At 50.8% G+C, this 25,590-nt stretch overlaps 1 protein-coding gene across 1 annotated transcript in view; it reads left to right on the forward strand.

Annotated features, from left to right (window-relative positions):
• Positions 1 to 345: 345 nt before the first annotated feature.
• mtss1 (MTSS I-BAR domain containing 1) overlaps positions 346 to 25,590 on the forward strand; it is a 64,677-nt gene continuing 39,432 nt past the window's right edge. The window contains exons 1-4 of the mRNA XM_066702096.1: positions 346 to 663; positions 830 to 920; positions 11,299 to 11,360; positions 12,461 to 12,534. Of these exons, the coding sequence (XP_066558193.1) occupies positions 849 to 920; positions 11,299 to 11,360; positions 12,461 to 12,534 (208 nt within the window). The 5' untranslated portion in view covers positions 346 to 663; positions 830 to 848. The remainder of the gene's footprint in view (positions 664 to 829; positions 921 to 11,298; positions 11,361 to 12,460; positions 12,535 to 25,590) is intronic.

Raw genomic sequence — 25,590 nt, forward strand, 5'->3', positions numbered from 1 at the left:
GCAAACTATATTTATTAAATGATGTTTTCATGTGCTTAGTTTTATTACCTGTTGTTTTTCTTCCCGACATGTATGTGTAATAGGTGTTAGTCTCCATTAGAGTAAACATAATGCTTTTGTAGTTCAATCCCAAAAGTGAGACAACAATGTTTGCTTGCTTCTTTGTGTGCCAATGTGTGCATATTTATCTATTACTACATGTAGGTATTCATTGATATGGGCCTAGGCAGCGTTCGGGTGATCTGACGGAAAAGGACGAAAGCAGCCGAAAGGGGCGGCGCCGGAGCTCCGCCCTGTGACGGATCGGGAATCAGGCAGAGGGAGGCAGAGCGGCGCCGCGCAGACAGCAGCCACCGCGCAGCACGGCCGGACTGGGGCAGCGGCGCTTCACACCGAGGGGAAACTTTACCGGCCGCTACCGCCGCCGGCCTTTGCATCCCGGGGGCATCCACAGGACGAAGCGGGGGGTCTTTCCGTCAGCCAGCGCGAATCCCCGGGGCCATGGGGAGCAGGAGCACAGGGCGCTGAGCAGGACCGCAGCCCGTCCCGCTGCGGGGTGTCCGGGCAGCCGCAGACAGGGACCGTGTCGGGAGTTTCTGTGCGCTGCAGCGATGTTTCCTCCGAAGTGTTGACTCCGGTTTCTCCTTCTGCCGCTGGGATTTTGTATCTTTTTGTTTTGGTTGATTACCGTTTTTCACAACCCCCCTCCCCAAATACACCCCTCTCCCACCCCTTCCCTCCACCTTGGCGGATTTGAGCGAGCCCTGGGATTTTTTTAATGTTTAATTTCCTGATTGTGTATATTCCCTGTTGATGCGTGCATGAGCAGCCTGTGCGTGGATACAAACATGGACGCGGGCATTGAGAAGGAGTGCAGCGCGCTGGGGGGGCTCTTCCAGACCATCATGAATGACATGAAGGTGAGTGCTACATACATGCGCTCATACATGCGTACAGGCATCAATACATTATAACTTGCGGATCCCCACAGTGTCTGGCAATGCAGGCACCATTGCAAGCTAGTGCAGCGCAAGATCTGCGACCTTACACGATTGTGTGTCAGAAATCCCTAAAACCCTCCGAAACCCACAGCATTTTGCAGCCCCCTCTCCGCCACGTCTGTTTACAGGTTGTTTTTGAAATGGAAATGTGTTTTTGCTGTAACTAACTCAAGCACAGCTGTGTCTTGCATACTATACGCGCGGGTTAGTGAACACCCGTCCGGATCCCGCAGGACGGCAGAGACGCCCGGGCCGCACATGGGATCAGTGGGGCACTGGGGCACTGGCGCTCCGGCCCCTCTGGCTGGGCTGAGCCGGGCTTTGCTGCTCTTTGTGCATTGCATGTCAAGGTATTCCTGCTTCATCCCGGAGGGAGAAAGCTTCAGCCCGAGTTTTAGTCCAGCGCCGCCGACGGATCAGGAAGAAAGGACGCGGCGCGCACACGGACCGGCCCGCGGCTCCTCTCAGCTGGGCGGCTGTTGTGCGTCTTTTTCCTTTTGAAGTTGCCATTTTGGGAGACATGAAAACATGGGGGGTTGGGGCCGGAGGGAGGAGGCAGAGGCGGGTGGGTGGGTGGGGTGGTGTGGGGTCGTGGTAAAGCCTCGCAGGCTGTTGTGGCCGCTCATCCGGGTGCCGGCGCTGGTGGCACAGGTGAGGCGGAAGCGCAGGCGTGCGTGGGGGCGTCGTGGACAGACCCGGACACACCGAGCTGTGCAACTGATGTTTCCGAAGAGCAAGAGCAAAACAAATAGGAACAGCTTGACGTAGGTTTTAGGTGTGGTTTCAGTGAGGTAGACCTTTTCTGTCAGTGGACATCACGAAGTTGTATCATTTTAAAACCTGGGTCCTTCCCAGAATGTGCTACTTTGCGCTCCAGCAGAAAGCAGCCTCATTTGGTTGAAGCTGTAATGTAGCTAGTGGTGAATGGTCCGAGATGAAGTGGGTATAAACTGCTATGGGCTGCCCTTGTGTGCCATGCAACACTCCCCCCCCTGGGGCACTTCAGCGTAGGCCATTGTGCGCCAGTCATTGTGTCGTCAGGGCAAATTTGAGAACTTGAGTGTTCCGGGGTGGGTAGGCTATAGACGGTTTTCTGCCATTATTGTGAGTCCGAGTTCAGTCTGTGGAGAGCGTAGGCGGGCAGGCAGAGTCGGTCTGACCCTGCTCTTATTTAGGAGGCATTCGATTCCAGGTTGGCACCTGCTGAAGAATGACAGTTTTAACAGAATGGAAGACTGTTGGTGTAATTTCTTTTTTTTTGGCCCATTGATTACTAGAGCTGTTACAGCCAGTATGTCATGTGCGTCGTATGTTTTGTTTTGTACTCGGCTGGAATATCTGGGAGTCTTGTTTTTGTTTTGTTTTTGATTTTTAGACCGACACACCCACACGAGAGTCCATCACCATGGCTCCAAGAAGTGAGCTAGAGTGATTACTCTGCTGTACAGCCCCCCCCCCCTTTTTGGTAAAAATCGTTTCTCTGTACCCGGTAGTTCTGACATGCTGAAACACAGCTAGGCCAGCTAGAACAGCCCAGTTAGGAACAAAGATATATATACATATATATATAAAAAAAAGAAAAGAAAAAAAACCGAACAAGAAACAAATTAAAACAATGAGAAAAGAAAAAACGGAAGGAGAAGAGTGTACAGGTGTGAGTGATCATCGCACTGTGGGGCGTGTCGGTGTCAGTGTCGGCCTGTGTCGGGGCACGCAGCTCTATAGTGATTCAGCGAGGCAGCGCAGGCTGTGCCAGGATGAACCTGACGCCCGGCTCTGTGATTGCCGTCTCGCTCAGCTTTCCTGGGTGTGTCTGCGGCTGCCATTGCTCAACGCACTCATCCCTCGCACAGGTACTCAGGTGCACAGGGCTGAGACATGCAGGCCAAGCTCTCTGTAATCCTTGTTACTCAGAAGTGCTGGTGAGATGGCAGTGAACAGAGATTCCCGATCACTGTCTGTGTGTGCGCCTGTCTGTGCCAGTGTGTAGTTCTGTGGCGGTGCTTCTTTGTCATTGTGCACATACCTGTGTGTGTAAGCATGTGCCTGGGTTAGTGTGTATGCATCTGTGTCAGTATGTGTGTATTAGTGTCAGTGTGTGTGTTTGCGCGTCAGAGGCAAAGCGCAGGTGAAGGGAGCTGCCAGCTGTGTCCGAGCGTGTGTCACTGCAGGAGCCGAGCCGTGTGTGCTGCCCTGTCAGCCTCGCGATTGACAGCTCAGCTGTGAGCAGGAAAAATCTTTAGCACGCGAGACTCCCTCTCCCAGATAATTGTTCTCTGCTGACTCGTCAGCAGTCTTGCCTGACCGTTTCCTGGCTGATATTCATAAGACAGGAATATATCTGTATGCCACTAAATATATTGACTTCCAAATAATTAAGCACCCCCCTGCTCCTTCCCTCTATATTCTTTATTTATTAACTGCACAACAGTTACTCAGGCCATGTGACTGCTAGAGAGGTGCTTTGGGAACTCTCTGTTCCAAGGTAATTTAACAGGACTGGGGGAAATTATTACTGGCTGCCATCACTTTGCCTGAAACAGGGCAATGATCTCTGTATTTATGTATAGATGTGTGTGTAAATCTCTATAGAGCCCTGCCCACATGGGAACCATCAGGGTAGGGTTGCAGCACTGTCTTGTGCTTCTTCACCCTCACAGTACTGCTGCACCAGTGGTGTCAATACAGACCCAACCCGGAACTGTCTACCCGACCCAGGCATGCCTGCTTGTGTCCGCTCTCTTCACTGCACTTGTCATCTGTGTTTTGTGTTTCCTATACATCCGGCCTGTGTGTATCTCTGCGTGTGCACGTGAGACTGAGAGAGGCCCTTGTCCTGGGAAGTTAATAGTTAATAGTGGAAATCCTGGGCTGCGTTAGGGTCAGCAGCCTGGCACGGGCTCTGGGGCTTGTCTGTACCAGCATAGTGGAATCGCGCAGGGCATCTCCAGCCATCTGGATACGATTCGTTTTTAATCAAACTGCTGGCAGCCGGACAGCACCAGCACCAGTGTAATAAACACAAAGGACCAGGAGCAGTTTGATTTTTTTTTTTTTCCCTCCTCCCTCTCGAAGGAGATTAGTGTCGGCTGTAATAATGCGCTTTTTATTAAGAGACCGAAATGGCCAGCTGATTGCCTCCGATGGATCCGCCTCCAGGAGTGGAATGCCGGTCTGAGCTCTGCTGGCTGTGCACCCGGCCTGCAGACTTACTCTCTCTCTCCTGTTCTCTTCCTCTATCTATCTATCTCTCTCTCTCTCTCTCCCTACTCTGTGTCTGAGAGTTTGCTGCCGAAAAGAGATGCAAAATGAAATGCAAACAGTGCAGGGCTGTCTCCCCCTCTCTTTCTCTCTCACACTCATGCACAAACCAAGCTTTCCTGTCCTACTTCCCGGTGCCGGTGTCTGGCCTGTTGGTGTGGTAGAGGTGGAGGTGGAGGTGGAGGTGGAGGTGGGGGTGGGGGTGGGGGTGGGGTAGCTGTCGTTGCACTAGGCTGAGTTTCTCATTGTTGACGTCGTGGGCAACCCAGGGATTTCTGATGGCGTACTGTAAGCAAGGCAAGCAAATAAACTCCTGTGACAAAGTGGTTTGAACTGGAATGACAGCCTGCAGCTGAAAGCCCTGAAAGGGAACAAGAGGCTGTGCATGAGGATCCTCTTTTTACATTTATTCGGCCAGTCCTGCTGTGACGGAGCCCTTGCGCTCTGTGGCCATCTGTGTGTTCAAGACCACAAGCACCCGCTGACGGTCACAGGAGGAAACGGGTCCCTTCAGCCACTCTGCTTCCGTGGAAAGTGCATTAAACAAAGGGATTATGGGACTTTGGTTCCTGTTCTTCTTGTGCACCTTCCTGTGTTTGAACAGCAGCCATGCAAATGCAAAAGAAATCTGGAGCTTTGGCTCTGCGTTATTCTCTCGTAGAGTCAGGGTAGGCTCTTTAAACACCTGGGGAAATAAATCGATAGACCTTAAAGATTGTGGGCACATTCCAAAGCCAGCACTCTTGTGGCCATGGCACCACGTGTTTAAACACTGGCGCGAATACTGTGGGACTGGCTAGGTAGGTAGTACTGCGAATACAAGAAGAAAAGTGACAACAAGGACAGAATTAATGCTAACCATGCAGTGCTTTTTTCTAGGCCAGACAGGGCTGCTGCTGCTAAGACGGAGCTGAGGATTAGCCAGGAGGTGGGGGGATGCTCCATGCCACTGTTAGGGCACCGGCGCAGTCGTTGGGGGGGCTCAGCCGCCTGTGTCAGTGTGCTCGGCTGATGTCCAGCGGCTCAGTGCCGAGAGCAGGCTCAGATTTCACACACAGGCAGTCGTTCGTGCTCTTTCGCTCTCTTTCTTTCTCTCCTCTTTCTCTCTCACTCTTCCTCCCTGCCTGTATCTCTGTTTTCCACAGCCGTATCAGGTTTGCTTTGTAACCTGGCTGTCAGTGTCGGGCTCTTGCGTCATGCATTCTTTCTGTGTTCTTACACGCATTCCCTGTGGGCTGTGACGCAGTGTGAAGGTGCTGGTGGCAGGCAGTGTGCCCCCCCCCCAACACAGACCCTGTAGCTTATGTATCATGCGGAGGCTGGACAGTACCTCTGATGCGCAAGTGTCACCTTAATGGACATTCCTTCATCAGCACTTGTTCTACCAGTGCATATTAGGGCGGCAGCTTTCCGGTGAGTTTAGCAATCAGCAGGAATTTCCAAGATGTTGCCACAAGTTTTGCTTTTACGTGCCCGGTTTTGCTCTCATTGCAAGATCAGGCTGTGCTGTGTCAGCATCTCAGGGTTTCAGAACTTGCCTCATCCGATATTTGCTACTATTATCTTTAGAGGTGCAGGGGGTGTCCACCAAAGCGTTTTCCGCAGATGAAAACGCCAGGCGCTCGTCTGAAAGCGCCCGACTGCGAGGCTTCAGAGCTCTGGAGGCGCAGCGCTGTTTCAGTGCTATTATACGGAATATCCGCGGCAGTCATGTGTTGAAGTACCTAATGTCACAGATAGTTTGTGTTGCTAACAAATACTGACTACAATGCTTGCACAAGGCAGAGGGAAAGCTGAAGCGCGTAGAGAGAGAGGAAGGATGACGAGAAAAAAATGTGCAGCGCTCAGCGTGAAAAAGACGCTCAGCGCCACGTAACGCTGCTGGCGCTTTAAAAACACGGCGCTGCCATTGCAAACAATTGAGAAAACACGCCGACCTTAGGAAAAAACGCTTTGGTGGACACACGGGCTTAGGGTCAGTGTGTGTGAGTTGGAGAGAAGCAGTACACAGTCCTTAGCTTCCAGGTGGGTGACCCCTGGCTGACCCCAGAGCTGCCACAGGAGCTCCAGCCCACTCCAGTAGCTCTCTGGCACGTGGCCTTTGTGTTGGGGAACATCATTTTGTATTGATCTCTTCAGGTGTGGGGGGGTACAGACTCAGAAGAATGATTTGGCTGAGGTGATAAGGATTCTCCGACCCACTGAATACAGGGTCCTTGACCAAACCGCCTCATCAAACTCTCTACAGGGTCTCGGAGATAAAGAGCAACGTTCAGAGCATTGAAAGTCATGACTGAGAACAGGAGGCCCTTTCCCCCTCAGGTGTGGGACAGAACTCCCTTCAGGGTTTAGTTTTGGAGTCACTGAGGAGGGTGCAGTGGGGAGAGGGTGTACTAAAGTCCTGCCGATGGGCTTTCGGCATCAACTAGAATGATCAACACAGCCTCCCCTCACCTGTCACCTTTGTGTTGCGTCCGCCCCAGACACCGGCCTGGGTTGGCAGTGTCCTCCTGGCACAAGCGGCCTGCTCACAGGAAATGCACCGCACCGTGAGTGAGGGAGCGGGACAGAGTCATTTGTTGTGTACTTACATTGAATCTTTATCCTTGTGTGTTTGTAGTCCCTGTTTTTGCCATCTTCCCCGCCCCCCCTCCTTCCCGCACGCTCGGGCTCGCCATGTGAGTCAGCCTGACAGTGGGCTGAGACATGTCGGGGCTGGGCTGCTTCAGGACGGTTTATGACACAGGGACGTGACAAGAGACAGTCAGGGCCTGGTCTCCCCCCCCCGCCCACACATTTTACTGTGTGCACAGGTGTCCCTCTGGCTGCTCTCTGTGTCGGGGGAGGGGCCGGCATTCCATGCGTCTCTGTGGATGTTACGCTGTGTTTTAATGGGTTTCTTCACGCAAGGTTGCCGTGAAGCTGTGCCCCTCCCAGCCCAGCCCTGGATTGCTAGCAACTTATTTGCATTTTTATGAGCGGGAGGAATGTCAGCAGACTAGATCTCTGTGCTGGATTGTGTGTGCAGTAAAATAAATCCCTTACATGAGAAAATAGCCCTTCAGTGGCACATGTTTCAACCACACGTGTGGTCTTCGCTGAGTACAGTGGATCTGCACGTTCGTTTGTTCAATACAATACACATTTGTTACACAGCACCCCACAAGCTAAAGTCGTCCCGTCACGTGGCGTGGCGTGGCGTGGCGTGGCATGGCACTGTACTGTGCAGAGTTAAATACAAGACAGTTAAACTAACAATCAGGGTGCAGGTGGGACCCTACTCTCTCTGAGACTCACCCCTCTGCTGTCTGGGAAGGATAGTTAACAAACCGCTTGTTTAATTTCACATACCATTAAACTTTTTTTTGTTCCTTTGCTGGTCCAGGCTTGTTGTATGTATTTGTTAATGCCTATAAAAGTAAAATGCTTGGCTGCCTCAGCACCATGCTGCTACTGATGTAGCCGCCCTCGTTAGCTGCAACATGATCTATGATTTACCACCATCTTCTCCGATTCTCCCCACGGACCTCGTTAGCTCCAGTTAAATTGTTCAGAGTTGGGAGAAGACACCAATCTCATCTCGTTTGTAAATTATTAATCAAGGAAATCTCACGCAGAGGCCCTTGTATCTGGTTCCCCTGAAATTCTCCTCTGGCATCGACAGCAGTGCCTTTGGGTGATAACAGGCTTGTTAAATATTGATACCAATTAATGACAAGGAGCTGGTGCTACAGCACTGCAGCCTGAGCCGGGTGGTGCGTTGTCATGGTGGTTGCATTGTCACGGATGCATTGTCGCACAACAGGTGACTTCCGTCCTTAACTTCCAGTCGGGAAATAAAAGCTAAATGAATGGAATGACCCTTGCGACGAAGAGCAGGAAGAAGGGCAGCAAACACAGCTAAAGCAGCAAAAAAAAAAAAAAAAAGGAACTGAAATCTCCAAATTAGCAAGATAGGAATTCCTCCAGGGTGGAGCGCTTTTACAAGAACACAACTGAAAACAGCTTACAGCAGGGCAAAACTGTCAGGGCTCATTTCCTGCTGGATTAGGGACCGTCAGGCAGTAAGCCTCTCGGCTCCCTTGAGCTCAAGCAGGGGAGAGCCCTCTGGCCGGGGTGCTTCGCTCACTCACTCTCACTTGCTCTCTTTTGCTTTCTTTTGCTTTGGCTTGTGTGCAGAAGAGAGAGGGTGGTTTAAGGACACCCCTTAGCCAGCGACACTCTGGGCCTTTCATACAGTTGTGCCTCAGCCGGTCACTGTCTTGCTGCGTCCTGAGGCAGGTGCTGAGCTGGGTCGGGCTGGGCTGGATTGGGGGGCAGGCTGGGGCAGAGTGGGTGGTCGGGCAGTGGTGGGTGGTGGCTGTCACCGTCTTCCCCCTCTGTGTCGTTTCACAGCTTCTCCCTGTCTGAGCTGACCAGGGGACAAGAACCCCCTCTCACTCTTGTCCTCTTTTGCTCTCTCCCTTACTGGAACATGCACAGTTTGAACAGAAAATATGAGGGCACAGGGCCATCTGCATTGAGCCTCTCTGTGCCTCTGCTTTGTTGGGTGGAATGACCTAGTGGCTGGCAACCACAAGAGCCCTTGCTGAGCACGAATTAACCCTGACCCAGCTGAGACTGGTCCCCATGTTAAACCTTACTGACCACCTCTGTCACCACCCGCACAGCCCTGCCAGTGCGGAAGGGAGAGCAGAGCGCACAGCAGTGTTTTGGACATGTTGAAATGTTCTGCTTTTGTTTTACCCTCCCCCCACCCCACTCCCTCTCCTGCTTCTGTAATCAGTTCCCCAGCTGTTTGTATTGGCTTTGATCTCCAGTACGTTATGCAGCATCCTGAAGGCATCTTCTCCTCCATTGGGGCTTGATGGATGCGGTGACTTCCAGTTTGATTGCCAATGGCTCTTGGTGTCCCCAGGGTGAGAGGGCGGTGAGGGGAGGAGCGCTCAGACCTGTAGCCCAGACTGTAGTTGCTCTAAATGAAGCAGTCTACTCTAGCTGAGTCCAAAATGGGTCCTGGGCAGAGTCAGGCAGTGCCCCGTGCTCTTGGCTCATCTCAGAGATCACTGAAGGTCCGAGGGACTGTGAAGTGAAGGTGCTGGGGGGCCTGTGAAGGAACCGCTTTTGAGAGATGCTGATGACGTGCAGTTTGCAGTCCTCAAGGCAGTTTACGACTCTCACTGGAATGCCACTGGAAAATGAGCGAAAAAACAAACAGTAACAAACAATCAAACAAGTTTTTGGACCCAATTCCCCACACAAAAGATGTTTTATTCCATTAGCCAGCTGGCAAGCTGCTCCTCTGTCCCACAGGCTGCTATGAAATGCTGCTAATGCTTTTTACGCGTTTCTGTTAGTTTTTGTCTGTGCCTGTGAAATTTTATGTTGAATGCAGAAACCAGAGAGAGGATGGAAGGGCAGTGAATAGGAGTCTGAGTGTATACTGGTCATCCTGCAGGCAGATGGAGTTGTCGGCAGGCACAGGTCACATGGCCCCTTGTGTTGGAGTTTTGAAGGCCCAGTGCGGCTCTGGGGACTTCGGGCCTTTCTTGAATCAGAAGGAGACAAGTGCTTTCTGGATCATCCCAGCCGTGGCTGCAGGTCACCAGCGCTAAATTAAGGGAGGATTGGTACTGGAGGTGGATTCAGTTGGGGATGCCATTCCAGCAGGATCTCCTATGGAGAGGTCCCATCCCCCACCCCCTTATAAAAGCCACTCGGGGGGTGATTACACCCACACTGTCCTGGTCCTGCCAGGAAATCACGAATTGGTAAACCCTGGCCCAGTTGCATTGTAAATCGTAAGCCACCTGCTACCACTGCATTTCCAAGTCGCTGTACCGGCAGAGCTAGATGCCCATTGTTGTGGTTTGCTTGTTTTGGTTTCTGGTGAGAGTGTGAGCATCACCCCCCCCAATCTTCAATTACCAGCTTTCTCATACACTTCAATTAAACACCGACCTTCGCTCTCTGCTCGCTCTCTGCTCGCTCTCTCTGTTGTGTCTCAGGAGCCGCCATGCAGCTGAAACACTGTCTACTGGAAACACAGCTGCTTCACAGCTCTGTTTACCTTGCCTGGCCCCGAGGGAGGCTGGGGAGGCAGAGTTTGAAGGGTCTTTCTTCTGGAATCCACTGCAGCAAGTCTCGAAGATGACTGCAAAGGGTTACCTGCAGACTTCACACCTCGCGGGGTTATCGAGGACTGGCGTGATTCCACTGCTTACAAGTCCCATTGGGCAGAACTGGCAGAGCACTTGTCTCACGGGTGACACTGATGGAATGTGTCGGGTTTTCAGCTGTTGAAGGTTTTCAGTTTGGAAGCATCTGAGAAAGAAATGAAGATGACAGATTTATTAAAAAAAAAAAAAAAAAAATCCCCCCCACCCCCATTTTCCTCTGGCAAGACATCCTAATGAGGAAGGAATTAGGAAGTGTGCTACACCCAGGTCCACAGCGGAAAAATTTCCCTTTGGAATTCACCGCAACGCAGCCGCCAGATTTCCCCCTGCTTCAGCTTGCACTGCACCACGATTACTTCTAGGTCAAACAGTGACCTTAGTCTGAGCGTGTCCTGGGCTAAACCCAAGATTGCTGTCCAAGTCTGGGCAGAGGGTTTCAGAGGTGTTTTCACAGAGTGAGAGCGTTCAGTGCCCCCTAAGCTGGTCAGTTTCTGAAACTTCTATAGGCAGCGCCCTTGTGTTCGGCGCGTCTTGCATGTCAGGGAGGTGTGTCCTGTATTGGGCTTGACTGTTCGATATCAACACCAGATGTAAGTGTATTGTAGCAGTTCACAGCCCACAAGCAAAGCACATGCAGTGTTGTCAGGCATCATGTGGGAAACCTCGAATTCTACCATGTCCTAAATTGTCGCGAGTGTAGATGTGTTTGTTACTTAGTTGAAGAGGAGTGATATCCTATGTGCCCTGTCAAGTTGAGATGTCTGTATATAAATGTATGTATGTAAATTAATGTTACTGTAATTGTATATATTTTTTTATTCCTGTAATAATGCAGCTTTTTGATGTTTGCTTTGCAGTCCAGTTATCCAGCGTGGGAGGATTTTGTAACCAAAGGAGCGAAGCTTCAGTCACAGCTACGGTAGGTCTTCGGGGCCTTCCTGTTTACTGTTGCAGTTAAATGAAGATAAAGTAAACACATACAAAAGAAACAACAACTTTGCAAAAACCTTTCTCAGGCTGATCTAGGAGGGACAATTGGGGACCTGAGGAGAGGAGGGTCCAGGAGGTGGGGGGGTGTCAGGTGCCTCTGCCAATAGCCTGTTAGGTACTGTCCTCGGAGCCGCGGCGGGAGGCCCCTTTTCATCTCCCTGCGGACCACGGCAGCTGATAAACATCACAGCACATGCCTGGCTATGCCCAATTACTGCTCTCACCCAGCTGTGGTGTCTGCAAGCATAAACAGCAGCAGCAGCAAATGAGACTCTGTCCAGTTACAGGGAGCGGGGCGGTGGGAGTATGTGAAGGACAAAACTAAAACCCACAATAAAGCAGAAACCACACACAACTGACAAGCTGAACTGACCTCAGTGTTTCTTGAGCCTGAGCTGAAATCATCACCTTGAGGGTCAGAAAAAATGTTTTGTGATGAGCAGGATCCTAATGCAGGAGGGGGTTGCAGATTATAGCAGCCGGGACAGAGTGGGTGCTTGTCAAATGATCTTGGAGTCCAGCAAGCTGCCCAGCAATGATGGAGATCTCCTCAATAGATCCTTTTAATGAAATTTGCCTCTGAATCAGCCGTGCTGTCGCGCTTAATAGGGAAGGGAATCTGGAGAGAGAGGTCGAAGGCCGAAGTCCGTGTTTCAAAACCGCTTAAGAGCAGATTTATACAAACAAACAACAACAGAGGGCGTGGGGGTGAAGAATGAAAGGAAAGGGGCCAGTTGCATAAAAAACATACAGATCAGCTTTGGCTAAGTTTCCTCCTCGTGTTCCCTGTTTAAGAGCCACTATAGTTTTCGGGGGTGCTGCACAAAACTCTTCATTCCCTGTGATCTTGTACAGGGAGGAGCTGCCAGCTGTAATTCTTGGCTCCCTTGCCCCGTTGTGTTTACACTTGACATCTGTACACCTTGTGCAGAATGAAGACCCTGCTGCTTTGCGTGTTCAGTGAGTGTGGTGTTCAGCATAATGTCCAGTAAACATGGTGTTCATTATATCTCTCTCTTCTGACCACAGGACGACCATCATTGTCACCGGCTCATTCCTAGATGCCTTCCAGAAAGTGGCTGACATGGCCACGGGCACCAGGGGTGAGTGTAGCAGAGTGTCCCTGTCTGACTGTCCGTTTGACTTTCCAACTATCTGACTATCTCTGTCTCTGTCTCTGTCTCTCACTTAAGTGTTCCCGTCTCTCCATTTCTCCCTTCTCCCTCTGTGAATTTCTTTCTCTCCCCCCCCTCTTATTCTGTTCTTTCTGACCTGGGCGCCTGCCTGTCGGGTGTTGAGGGTGTCATGGCTCATGTTGGGTACTGAGGGTTTAAGTACAGAAGGAGAAGGCGATGGTGGTCTGGTGGCGATCTGTGCCCCTGACTCGACGGGGCAGGCGGCCCAATGCTCAGCTGCAGATTCAGCCTCCTGCGCACACTGACTGGGCAGTGCAAGCTGTTCTGTACAGCAGACAGCTGGCTGGCTGGTCCCTTGGTTGAATCTTTACCCCGGGTTCAGATGTGAAAAAAACACACAGATAAATAAATATGTAGATGAACGGCTCTCCACACACAGCCATTTTCATCTTTAAAGAAGGCCTCCTGCAGCCAGTCAGGAACCTGATGGTGAAATCTGGGATTATGCTTATGTTTTTGTTTTTTCCGTTTGCTCGTTTGATCATGAGTTCTTGGTTCTGCTTGTCAGTCAAACACTAAATAGAAGAAAGAAAATGGAGAAATAAATACTGACACGCACACATACGGGCGCATACGCGCGCATACACACACACACGTGCGCACACACACACACACACACACACACACACATGCACTGCAGCTTGAGGCAGAGGACTGGTGGCTAGAGGGCAGTAGGTTTGGAGAGAGGAGGGAAGGAGCGGGGGAGGGGGAGGGGAAGAGAAGCTTTGCTTGTTTTTCAGCACAGACTGAGCTCGCCCATGTGTTTCCAGTTAGGAGCGATAAAGAGGAGAATCCAATGTGACAGACTTGACTGTGCTGAGCCCTGATCTCCCCGCAGGCTCTGCAAACACCTGCAGTAACTCCTCACTACCCAGGCTGGGGGGGCGCTGCCAGGGCACTGTGGCACAGGCTGGCTCTCGGCAAATGGGGGTGGTCTGCCTGTGGATTGATGTCATTGGTTGACTCTCTCGTCCTGCACTCTGTAGATATGGGACTGTGTGGCCCTGTGTTTTAAGCGTCTGATGTGTGTTTGTCGATAAATCCCTGTGTACTACACCACCTCCTCCCCTCCTCTTTTTTTATGCCATTTTCATCCTTCCTTGTTTTATTTTTTGTCTATGTTGATGCTGCAGTTTAGTAAAAGGTCTTTTACAATCACAGTACCTACTATGTTTTCGACTGGACAATCTTGCAAGTCCCACCCAACTCCACCCACGTTTCTAAGAAACACATTTTCTGTGCGGTTTATCTGCCGTCCAGATCGCTGGACATTCTAACTGTGTTTTATTTGGAATGTGTTTTTCACACCAGGAATGCGTTTCTGTTCTTTGTTGAAGTGTGTGTGTGTATGTGTGTGTTCCCTTATCTATGAACCTCCCCTAGTCTGTCTCTCTCTCTCTCTCCATCCCTCTCTCACTCCCATAAATCTGCTGTAATGATCTGCAGATATCGAGGTCTGCACAAGGCAGCACATCTGGAACAGCTGTCCTGCAGAGTGACGTAATCTCCCCGCCAGGCTGTGCAGCCAGTCCGACAGCATAGCTTACTTGGCCCTCTGAGCACTTTTCCTTGGACCAGCTACAGTTTGTTCTTGTAAGATAGATTATTTTTTCCAGAGGGGAATACCATGCAGGGAGGTCAGGGTGAGTCTTCCAGGTCAGGACTGGGCTGCCTTGTCCTCTGGTCCCTGGCTGCCCTAAGCAGAGAGACAGACAGATTGACAGGCTGCCATGTCTTCCTGTCCCTAGGTGCCCTGAGAACACAGCTTCTTGCAGCTCCTGTTCAGCGCAGCTGCTGTTCTGTTCTCTGCTATACAGGCTTGTTTGGAGAGAGAGACGGCGAGAGCCCCTCCTCCACTTGTGAGGGGAGTGCAGAATGGCAGCTCCAGGCCTGCGGGGCTGTGGAGGGGAGGAGAAGGCAGGGGAGGGAGGGGAGGGAAGTGAGCACAGAAAACTAAGCCTCAGCTGTCACCCAGCTAGAGCGGACTTGTCTGTGGAGCTCTTGCATTCTTCTGAACATTAGACATCAGATAGGGCTCCCTGCCTGTGCAAGTTTTGCTCCCTGGGCCAGTGGACAGTTATTAAAAAAAAAAAGAGGCAAAGCAATAAACCCCTCACGATACAGAATGCCAGGAAGCACGAAACACGTCAGCTCCCCACCCTGAAGCCTGTTGTCTGAGGTTGTGCGCTGAGGTGCCGAACCAATGCCTCCTAAACACCGGGGAACAGGGACAGAGCAGGAAGAGACGGCCCAGAGCTCAGGGAGGAGGCATTGGGGCCGAGCTACGGTGCCACCCTGGACTCCGATGTTTCCACAGTGGGCAACTCCCTGTGGACCGCCAAGAGTCTGGCCATAGCCTTCCCACAGGCAGAAAGAGCCGCTGTTCTGCCTGCCAGCGGTAAACGAAAGAAGGGAGAGATGCAAGGGGTTTATCACTGTGATGACTCGGCTGGAATGCAAAGAGAAAAAAATACAATATAATCATCGGAAGCCAAACCCTGACTAAGTGTGTGGTTCAGTCGGCAGGTATTCAGCTGGAGGGATAAATACTGGCTGTGCATATCGATCGATGGGTCGCAGCTGGCCGCGGTGGGGGCGGGGAAAGTCAGGGGTGACTGCTTTGCAAGAGTGTTCAGATCTGTCTTTTATTAGCCCGTAATTGATACTGATATAATACAACTACAGGGGAAGGGTTTGTCTCTTCATCAGCAGCTCAGTCCATGTGTGCAATTCTCCAGCCCCGCTGACAGATGGTTCAGAGGCGGGTTGGGAGCTCGTGGGGTAGAAGTATTTTGCTCCTGGGAAGGTGTCCTCAGTCATGGCTAGGCATGTGTGCTGATTAGGAAGGGTGTATCTCTCTCCCTCCTGCTGTAGATTTTCATCTCTGAGCGGAGGCATCTCCTATTGGTGATCCCTCTTCTTTCGGTTCCTCTGCAAGTCTCTTGTTCCAGCTTACCCTGCATCTTTTTAAGTGGTCCTCACAACATAATCAATTAATCAATGAAGGCTCGTTTGATTGATTAATCCGAAAGTTTAGCTTAGTTCAAATCTGTTTGGAAGAAGAACTTGTCCTGGATGTGTGGTGGAGGCAGGCTGAGAACCTGTTGTTCCCCTGCCTCCCCTTTTGGTGAGCATCGAGGCCTGATGTTGGCAGACCCGTATCTCCACTCATCCCGCCCTCTCCCCCCCTGGCACTGTGGTGACTCACAGCACATCTGGTGTTAACCTGCTGACTGCTTGTGCCTTGTGGTCAGTATTTGAGGGCTTGCGAAACAAACAGGCTGCATCAGCCAGGGTGAAATCACTGAGCTTCTGTCACTGATTGCGTGTGCGCGCACACACACACACGCACGCACTAACGTGTGCACACACTCATACACAAACACGCACACTGGCAGACACATGCTGTGAGGTGGGGGGTGTACAGTCTTTGTGTTCTGGCCTCCCTACTGCTGTCCTGGGCACTCTCAGCTGAAAACTCACTTCTTTAAGGAATATAAAAATAAACACTACAGGTAGACTGTGATCAGTCCCTGTGTTTGCAGGCAGAGCGGTTTCTGTGCCGTGTTGCCCTGCGTCCTGGTTGCAGTGGCCCTCTCTGTGCTCCTGCAGCAGTGTGCGTCTCATCCTTCTTCCCGAGACAAGTGTGCATCGCAGGGCCTCCAGTTTCAGCTGTCATGCTGCAGTCTTGGCAGGGCCTTCTGATCCATGCTCTATTTAAAGCAGCCTGCTCCCACTCCCTGTCCTGGCCCTGTGAGGTGTGCCTTGGTGGCAGTGCCGTTCATTTTCCACGGGCCTCCTCCTCCTGGGCCGGGTACGGTCTTTTCATCTGCCCGCCACACAGGAAATGCACAGCTGCCCGAGCTCCCCCCGCATCGCGCTCCCATCTCCGCTCCCACTTGGCAGGCAGTTTCCTGGTGAGAAGTTACTCACGGGCTGGACTGGGCTGGGCTTGGCTGGGCCGTGATTGGACTAGATAGCTCTTCTGCTCGACTGTGCCTTCAGTTTTCTTTCTTTCTTGCTCTTTTCCTTATTGTTTCTCTGTCTCCGTCTCTTGCCATGGAGGCACCGCAATTAGGCTGAGGCGCTCGGCGGAGCACTCTGAGCAAATCTCTAGGATGTCATTAGGATTCGAGGAAATTACAGACTAGCACAAAATGCCGTTTGAAAAGTGAAAATGACAGTCTCCAAATGGGGGGGGGTGTAATGGGCTGTCATTACATCCGTATAATGGAAAAAAATAAAAATATTTTTTAAGATTCCCCCCCCCCCCCGGTTAATTTGAACCCCTCCCTGACTGTCAGACTAGTGCTTTGCGATTATTCTCTCATTATTTGTCAAGCTTTTAAATCAAACCCTCTAGCTGCTTCCGTTTCCCTTCTCTTCTTGAGGATTATCCTGATCTCTGCTGGGGTGATGGGCTCCTGCTTGGGAGGTCCTGCTTGGCGCCAGTGTAGGAGCAGAGGTAGTGTATTAACCCGTGTGTCCAGAGCTACGGCGCAATGACTGTCCCACAGAGCCCGGCCTTATGAAATTGCGCAGCTTCAGCCGCAGTGGGTTTGCTGTCCAGCGCGTCCATTCTTTGCTGCTTCACAACATGAGTGAGACCTGAGAGAGAGGTCTGAGAAATTGAAACTGTCAAATAGCCGAAATTGGGTACGTTGCAGGAGTCCGCTTCCCAGACTTTTATCTTAGTTTTATCTTTCTATTTATTATCCTTTGATATGAGGTGGAGTCTTCTGCCTGCACCTGTTGGAGACAGGCTGGGTCTGGGCAGGGCAGCTGAGAGCCTGACTCCCCCCCCCCCCCCCAGCCACAGCCTCCTCCCAGCTGCCCAGTCAGTGTCCTGGGACAGTGTGGTGGTGAGGGGCCCAGCTGTCACCCCTGCTGGCCCCAGTCATCCCCACTGCAGAGACAACACTGGAGACAGGCCAGACACAGGGGGAGTGGTGGTGGGGTTTATAGCGCAGGATCGGCTCACAGATGCATTGAGCGTTTTTAAACGATTGCCAACAGCCCCCCCTGGCACCGCTTCAGACGGTGGGCATCAGGGCTGGAGCCATACAAAGCAGGAGGCGATGAGAGCATGAAGGAGAAAGGGCAGAAGCATGGCAGAGTGGTGTACAGGCGATGGCATGGTGGCACAATTGCGAGTGACCATGCCCTAGGCTGGTGTACTTGGAAGCACGGTGCTGGCAGGCTCGTGGAAGGTGGACCAGCCACCGATAGCAGGCTCTTCCCGTTTCTGTCTGCCAGCTTTGCAGCTGGTCCGGCTCATTTGATTTATTAATGGGTTCTGACCTGGCTGTTACCTCATCACAGCAATCAGCCGGTTGGAGCCCTGCGCTGCTGGAAGGCACAGTGGAGGTTCCGGAAAGGCCCGCTGCTTTAGAAACTTGTGTGACATCACAGAATTGTCTGTTCATTAATTCAGCTGTTGTTTACAATCCCACCCCCCCACATCTCCTCCCCCTTATCCTGCTTGGGGAACTTTGTTCTAGTCTGTTCTAGTTCACATTTGCAATTCTGAAACTGCTTGGAGTTCTTTGAAGTCGTAAAATTAAATACATTAATTTTTGTTTAATGTTCTTTTACATAACTGGTTTTTAACTGCAGTATGTCAATCTCTTTGGCCCTGGGCCTTTTTATTTTTTAATTATTATTATTTTTTTTTAATTTAAATTCTGCACAGGCCTTGTACGGGGGCTGTGGCACGCCAGAGTCCAAATTTTAACCATTTTCATCTGCCAAACAAGGCAGAAAAGGCATTGAAAATGTGTATATTTATGTATATGCACATGAATGAAGTTGAAGGTTTATCAAAGAACCCTGTTTGTATCTGCAGTGAAGCTGTTCCTGCGCTGGCTGTGGTGGAGGGGCAGTGTGCATATTTAGATGTCTGTGGTTGGAAAGCCCTGGTGTGACTACTGGCTCTGACGATGTCTGGCGCAGGGTCAGGGAGTCTCTGTGAAGCGGGCTGTCAGATAGTCCCAGAGAGAGAGAGAGAGAGAGGGAAAGGGAGAGGGAACTCCATGTTTCCCATGTGACTGGGCTCCACAGAGTGCTGCCCTCAGGCCAAGAGGAGTCACGCACAGTCAGAACCAGCTGTCCTTAGTGCTGACTTACTGCCCCCCAACACACACATACACTCATTCACATACCTCTTTTCCCTTCTCACTTCTCTCCCTACTTTCCCCTCACTTTTCCCTTCATCCCCCCCTTTCTTCACCTCCCTTCCTTTCCTCTCTCCCCCCTCTCATTCTGTGAAGGGGCAGACAGTGGTATGTGGGTGTGGTGTTGTATCACTATGCCCTGCAGCATCTTCTGCTCTTTCTGCTTTACTGTGTTTTATCTTGAGCTCTATTTTTACCGATGTTTCCAAACTCTTCTTTCTCATATGTGGGTTGTCTGCTGGTCACAGGGCAGGTCTGTAGTCTTGTAGCTTCCTCTGCTCCCCCAGCCCAGCGTCTCCTAATTCCCCACATGCCTCCACTGACTCCCGGACTTCCATTTATACCTTCAGTGTGTGTCTTTAAAGTAATGTAAAGTAAAGCTAAAGTAAAGTTCCCATTCTTTGACTTTGAAATCTTACCAAGGTTTTTAATTTTTTGTAGTGAAAGACAAGAGCGCTCAACTCCCTACTTGTCCCTGTACCTTGTACGTGCCCTTTTCTAATTACAAGAAACAAAAGAACAATTTAGAAAATAAATCTGAACTATGAATAATAATTAAAAAAAAAAAAAAAAAAAAAGTATCCAGATATATATGACGGGGCTTCCTGTCTGGAAATGCACATCCCAGGCCAAGCCCTGATGTCTTTGTCAGTCTGGGTCCTACTCTCTCACTCTCCGAGGAAATAACCCACCCACCCCCACCCACCACACACACACACACACACACACACACACACACACACACACACACACACACACACACACACACACACACACACACACACACACACACTTGATACAGGTGTGTGTTTGTGTGTGTGTGTGTGTGTTTATGTATGTATCAGCCCTCTGGAGAGAGACCTCTTGGTTTCAGTGAGAGGCATAATGTGCCGTTTCGGGCCTCTGGGGCGGGTTTCGAGTGAGCCAAAGTCTCGCTTTACAATGCCTGCTCAGCTGCGGAGGCCCTTGCCCCTGCCTGCTCTGTCGGGAGTGACTGGGGCAGAGGCGGTGAGAGGAGACGCTGAGACGCACAGAGGTTAGGTTTCAGCCATCGGAATCCTGAAGGGCAGTCTGATCCAACTCTCTGGAGTCCTGATGGCCTGTCACTTCTGCTCACGCTGCCCTGTCGCGGTGCGCGTCTGTGTGTGAGAGAGAGCACTCTGAGAGGCATCAAGGCCACCCCACACCCCGCTCTGTCTCTCACTCACCTGTTCCGACTCTCTCTCTTTCTTTTTCTTTCTTTCTTTCTTTCTTTCTTTCTGTGACTCGCTGTTTACCCACCGGTTGCCATGTTGCTGTGTTGCCATGGTGTTTGTGGTTTGGTGATACAATTGCTGTGCAGCCGGCCGCTTGGGTTTGCGTATTCAGGAATTAAAGAGAGGGAGGCAAAGAGAACACAGAGAAAATAGAGATAGAGAAAATGAAGTCTACGGTTGTCACGGTTACAGATTACAGGGTAGGTGGTTGGTTGCCAGGGTGCACATCTTTACTTAAATAACTTTCCTCCAGCGTGCTCAGGCAGCCCTGCCATGTGTTCCCTCAGCAGCCTAAATGCACTGCTGCCTGCATGGTGACAGTGGGGAAAGAGGGGCTCAGAGCTCCACATAGTGCTGTTTGTGTGTGTGTGTGTAAACCTACATACAGACACTTTGTGCATTTAAAGAAACATATGTACATAAATACATGCATATAGTACACACATTCTCTTCTCTGTCTCTCTGGATTTCTCTGCCCAGCAGTCTGGTGCAGTCCGGACACACGGGAGCGGTCAAACTGCCGTGTGTCAATCTTCAGAGTGGGGTTTGGCATCTTGCTTTGAGGACAAGGCGGAGAACTGGTGGTGTGTATGGCTGTGGACTGAAGCGAGATTGGGTTGGTGTTGTGAGTGTCGTGGACTGAATCTGGGATGTAGCCGGACCGCCGGGAGAGGTAGCATAGTGACTGGAGTTACGGCCCAGTGTAACAGTGTAATCACAGACACGTCAGGCTGCGACGCCAGGGTAATTAGCACAAATCACAGTCCAACACAGTAAGCGCCGACTCTGATCTCACTGTGCAGACGCCCCCCTGAGTAACTGCCACTGGAACACCTATAATTAGTCCACGAAACGCGAGCTGGCTGGCTCTGTTAATTGCTGTGTTAAATAGCTTTGCATTGAGACAGGGAGAGTGCTGGCAGTGTGTTCGAGGGAGGGCTGATTAGGGGGCCTATGTGCTTGTGTGCGGTCACCAGCGCAGGGATTGGGAGGTGTTCAGGATGGTGATCTTCCTTACACAATGGGCCAGGTGTCTGCATCAAACTGCATCAAGCAGCTGAATTGGGCCTTCTGCCATCTGCAATCGGTTTTCTGTTGGCCCAGGAGTTTCAGACAGCAGGCCAGCTGTGGACCATGCGATCTCTGGCCTGCGTACCATGGTGCAGGTTACAGTTATAGTGGAGAGTTTATCAGAGCAACACAGTGCCGAACAGTGCAGTGAAGTACAGAGCAGAGAAACGCAGTGCAGTGCAGTGGAGAGCTGTAGGCGTCTGTGTAAACTGTGTGGGTGTGAACAGCTGCGGCCGTTACGGAGGGGCTCCTCTCGTGCTCGGGGGAACACTGGCGGCCATTGTGGACTGTTGGGATCGTGGGATGCAGAGTTGTTCTGCTAGCTGTGAGGGCACGGGTACTGCCAAGCCTGAGGAGGAGGGTGGAGTTACAGCACACGGCCCAGCTGCGCGACCGAGCAAGAGGACCGATGTGCGTCTCTCGCACCTTGTGTCCAAGAGTTTGCAGTTTGGATCCGTTTCACTCTCTTGCACTTGAACACACGCATTCCTACTCACTCACTCTCTCTCTGACACACACACCCCTGCTCTCTCTCCTCTCTCTCTCTCTCTGACACACACACCTCTAATCTTTCACACAGTCACCTACTGTCTTCTTGCTCAAGGGTGGCGGCTTGGCCCTTTCACAGTTTTGTTTAGGAAATTCAGCCGGTGACATCAGCCCTGAGTAATACAGCAGCAGACTGGTGTGAGGGCACTGCTTTGTCTGTTTGTATTCTGGAGAAGAGACAGACAGACAGACAGAGAGACGGACAGAGATGGGTACAGATTCTTTTGACTTTTAAACCTCTGTATTTGAACAAAGTAATAAGAACAACAACAGAAAAGGAAAACGCAGAGAGGCAGGAAGTGGAAAACTGAGCGAGAGACAGAGATTGAGACAGAAAGAGAGTCATGAGGTGACACACAAAGTCTTGGGCAGGGATGATGATGATGTAATGGGGAGATGAGGGGCGGTGGGATGTTTTAGTGGCTCATCTCTTGAGCAGCGAGGGGGCAGACATACCCTGCGCTGCTCTCCCATCCCACCCCATCAGCCCGATGTCTCTGTCTCTGTCTAGGAAGAGCTATAGATAGTCCAGTCAGCGCGAGGGGAAGCGAGTCCCCAAACACAGCCCGTGTGCTTCCTGTCCTGTCTGTGCAGGCTGCGCGACTTGCCCTCGGTGTACAGCACAATTTGGTGGGCTGGTGGCGGGGGGGTTTCCAGGGAAAGGGCAGCCCCTCAGCAATGTGAACAGCTCCAACACACCATTCCCAGACTGACCAAACCTGCAGACCTACAGTCAGAGAGGGTTAACTTCTCAGTGTTCACCTTTTAACCCAATGTACCCCCGCCCCCTCCTACTTAAGATTCTCTCTAAAGGTCATGAGAGCTGATCTGGTGGAGTGGGGGGGGGGGGGTTCATCCACTTGCACAATGCATTGCTCGCAGCTTACCCCCCCCCCTCCCGCCACAGTCCTGGGGGCTGTGTGCTGGGCATGGTGCCTTGTCTCTCTTGTGTGCGTATGGTTTAAGGTCTGTGGGAAGGCGCTGGCTCCAGAGTAAACTGGTGTAATACTTTATGATGTTGTGTCTTTGTTTCCTGCAGGGAGAGAAATAAAGCAGCCCAGTTCTACAGTGTAGCCTATATGTGTGTCACGTTATCTTTTATTTTTATTTTTTTTATATAGTGTAGGTGTGCATGTATCACACAATGGAGTCTCTGAATCCCTGTGATACAGCCGCAGCCAGGCATTGGTTAAACTCTGCTACAGGGCCGTGGTGCAGTGGACAGCGTCTTAATTTTTTTTTATTGTATTCAATTGTATTTTATTATTTTATAGACGTCTTTGAGCAAGTGTGTCTTGATTTTATATTTTAATAATCTGATACAGAGTTCAAGGTCTGAGTGCTAAACCTTTCATGGCAGCAAATAAAGGCAGGGAATGAGCCTGTTAGTTGTTTGCTGTCTGTGTCTGTGTCTGTGTGGGTGTGTCTGTGTATGTGTCTGTTCATGTGCATCTCTGCCTGTGTTTGTGTGTGTGAGGGTGTTTCTATGTGCCTGTGTGTCTGTATGTGTTTGAGACCGGGTGCGCACTGCCTGTTCATCAGATCAGTCCTGCAGCAGAGTGACACAGCAAGCCTGGGTCGAGAGCAGCAGGGTTTCGTACAGAGAGTCGGATCACTGTGTCTGCAGCCAGACAGGCACCTGTAACCGGATCTCAGGTGATTCATGCAAACATCTCCTATTGTTGCACAGGCATGACCACACAGCTGCTGGGTCCAATACACATTATCATTTTCTTTTTTTCAACCGATTCGGTTTGCTCTTGTCAAACTATCCAGCTGAAGCAGACATGCAAGCAGAAGACACACAATCATAGAGCAATAGATAGGTAGATGGATATAGATAGACCAAAGTTCACGCTAAACCCATTAAATCTACACCGAGGCAGTTAAATCAGTAGAAAAACATTGCGACTTTAACAACAGCCTAATTTCACTGGGGACTCGTATCCCTAACCCTAGCCTGGATTAATATGTAATCCTAAATTGATGGCTAAAATGAATGTATTTTTACTGCATATTTCACCACAGGAGCTAAAAGAGGCCATTGTTTCAGATTTTAGCTCTTTTATGGTTGCTTCCCCATCGATCTGCCTGCTCGGGGAGGGGTTGAACCAGAGCACATCAATACGCTGTTTTCACATATAAACCAGGTCAGAGATTCCTGTCAGCCCCCCTCCTCCAGAGACAGGGTGCTGGGAACGCTGCGGGGCTGGCAGCGTGGACTGACCGGATTGTGCAGTGTCAAAGGCTCTGCTGCTCTTCTCAGTCTGACCCAGATCGCTGTTGCCTCAGATCAGTGTTCATTAGTAGGTTATTAGCCAGTTGTGTGAAGCGCAGCCGAACCAGCAGCTAACTGTTTAATCTGTGGAGCGATTAAAAAGTGGTAACGGCCAAAACATGCATGGGTGTAATCAATTAATTCATTAATTCATTAATTAAATAATTAATGTCCTTTGGTTTCCCTCACCATGCTGGAAATTCCCTAACAGGAAGGTTCTTCTAGAACTCCTTCACTGGCAGCTGGTTCCAGCTCTAAAAGCAGGAGAGCCACAGGGGCAGTGGTGGAAAAAATATAGGCAGGGGGTGGAAGCTTTGAGACGAGACTAGCGCTCTCCTCTCCTCCCACGTTCCGCCCAAGTCTAGCATGCTTCAGTCAATGACACATTATTGCCGGGCTCCAGCGAGGGAGCTGTCCGGCCGTTTAAAGTTTCAGCGCTGGCTCTATGAAATGCTGTTTTCATTCAGTGACTCACCAACACCTAGTGCTGCAGTGTGCGGCTTGCAGACAGACTGATGCACACGCTCCACTCTCCCTTGCTGTGTGTTGGCAATGCTGCCATCGTCTCCAATGGCATACTGTAAAGCCCCTTTCTGTCTGTGTTGGGTTACCTTTTTAATTGTTATTTTTGTTGTTTTTCACTTGATGGACAGTGATTTAGTAGTCTTGTTTTGGTTGCAGTTGCTAGTAGCAATGGGCTTCTAGATGGGTTTTCAGTACAGGAGACGGGGCAGTCTGTGCCCCAGCTTGTCTTGAACACTCGTGCATGTGCTTGAGTGAATGTGCTCCAGTGCACACGTGTGAGAGTGAGGGTCAGACAGGGCCGTGTGAACAGCCGTGTGATCTGTGAGGTGTGATGGCTGACTGGTGTCTGGGGGAGAGTGGGGTCAGTAGTGGCCGACTGGAGGTGCCACTGTGGGAGCCCTGCACTGGTGGGCAGATGGAGATCAGATGGATGACCTCTTTAAGGACAGTCCAGTCCAGTCCAGCTCCACTGACCACCAGCCTTTTCTGTTTCTTGCTCTGTTTTTTTCTTCATTTTAATTAAATTTGGTATTTAAGGTTTCCGTGCAGCAGTATGGTTTCATCGGCTGTGGTTTAGATTTGGAGATTATTTTTTTTTCTTGTTAATTCTTCTGTTCTTGCGAAATGTTGGTTTAATTAATAACACCCATGCCTGGGAAGTCCTTTACTTATCCTTTAGAAGCTCACACATACACATACATTCCCACCCCCCCACCAGCACTCCTGCAGCCTGCCTGGGCGTCCCTGTTAATAAGTCAATCACTGCAAGGCAATACTGAGGGAAGACGCGTAAGCCGAGAGCAAGTCAAACTTTGACCCGGCCATGGATCGCAAAGTACACACCTGCACACTGTTGTGTGTTTTATCATAAGCAGCAGGAAGTGGCTGTGAATTGAACCATGATACGTGCAGTCTGTTAGAGACAGCGCTGTGATGTGCCATGGCAGCGGCAGGTGTGCCATGCATTGGTGTGTCACGTACTCCGAGTGCCACGGAGGAGCCACTGATGGTTTTGGAGTGCTGACACGGGATTCCAGTAATGCGATTTGTACAGAGAGAATTGATTGCTGGAACACCTTGCCAAATTATGCAGTGTGGAGTCGTTCCTGAG

Source organism: Amia ocellicauda, chromosome 4 (genome assembly GCF_036373705.1).
Source record: "Amia ocellicauda isolate fAmiCal2 chromosome 4, fAmiCal2.hap1, whole genome shotgun sequence".
Classification (NCBI taxonomy): domain Eukaryota; kingdom Metazoa; phylum Chordata; class Actinopteri; order Amiiformes; family Amiidae; genus Amia; species Amia ocellicauda.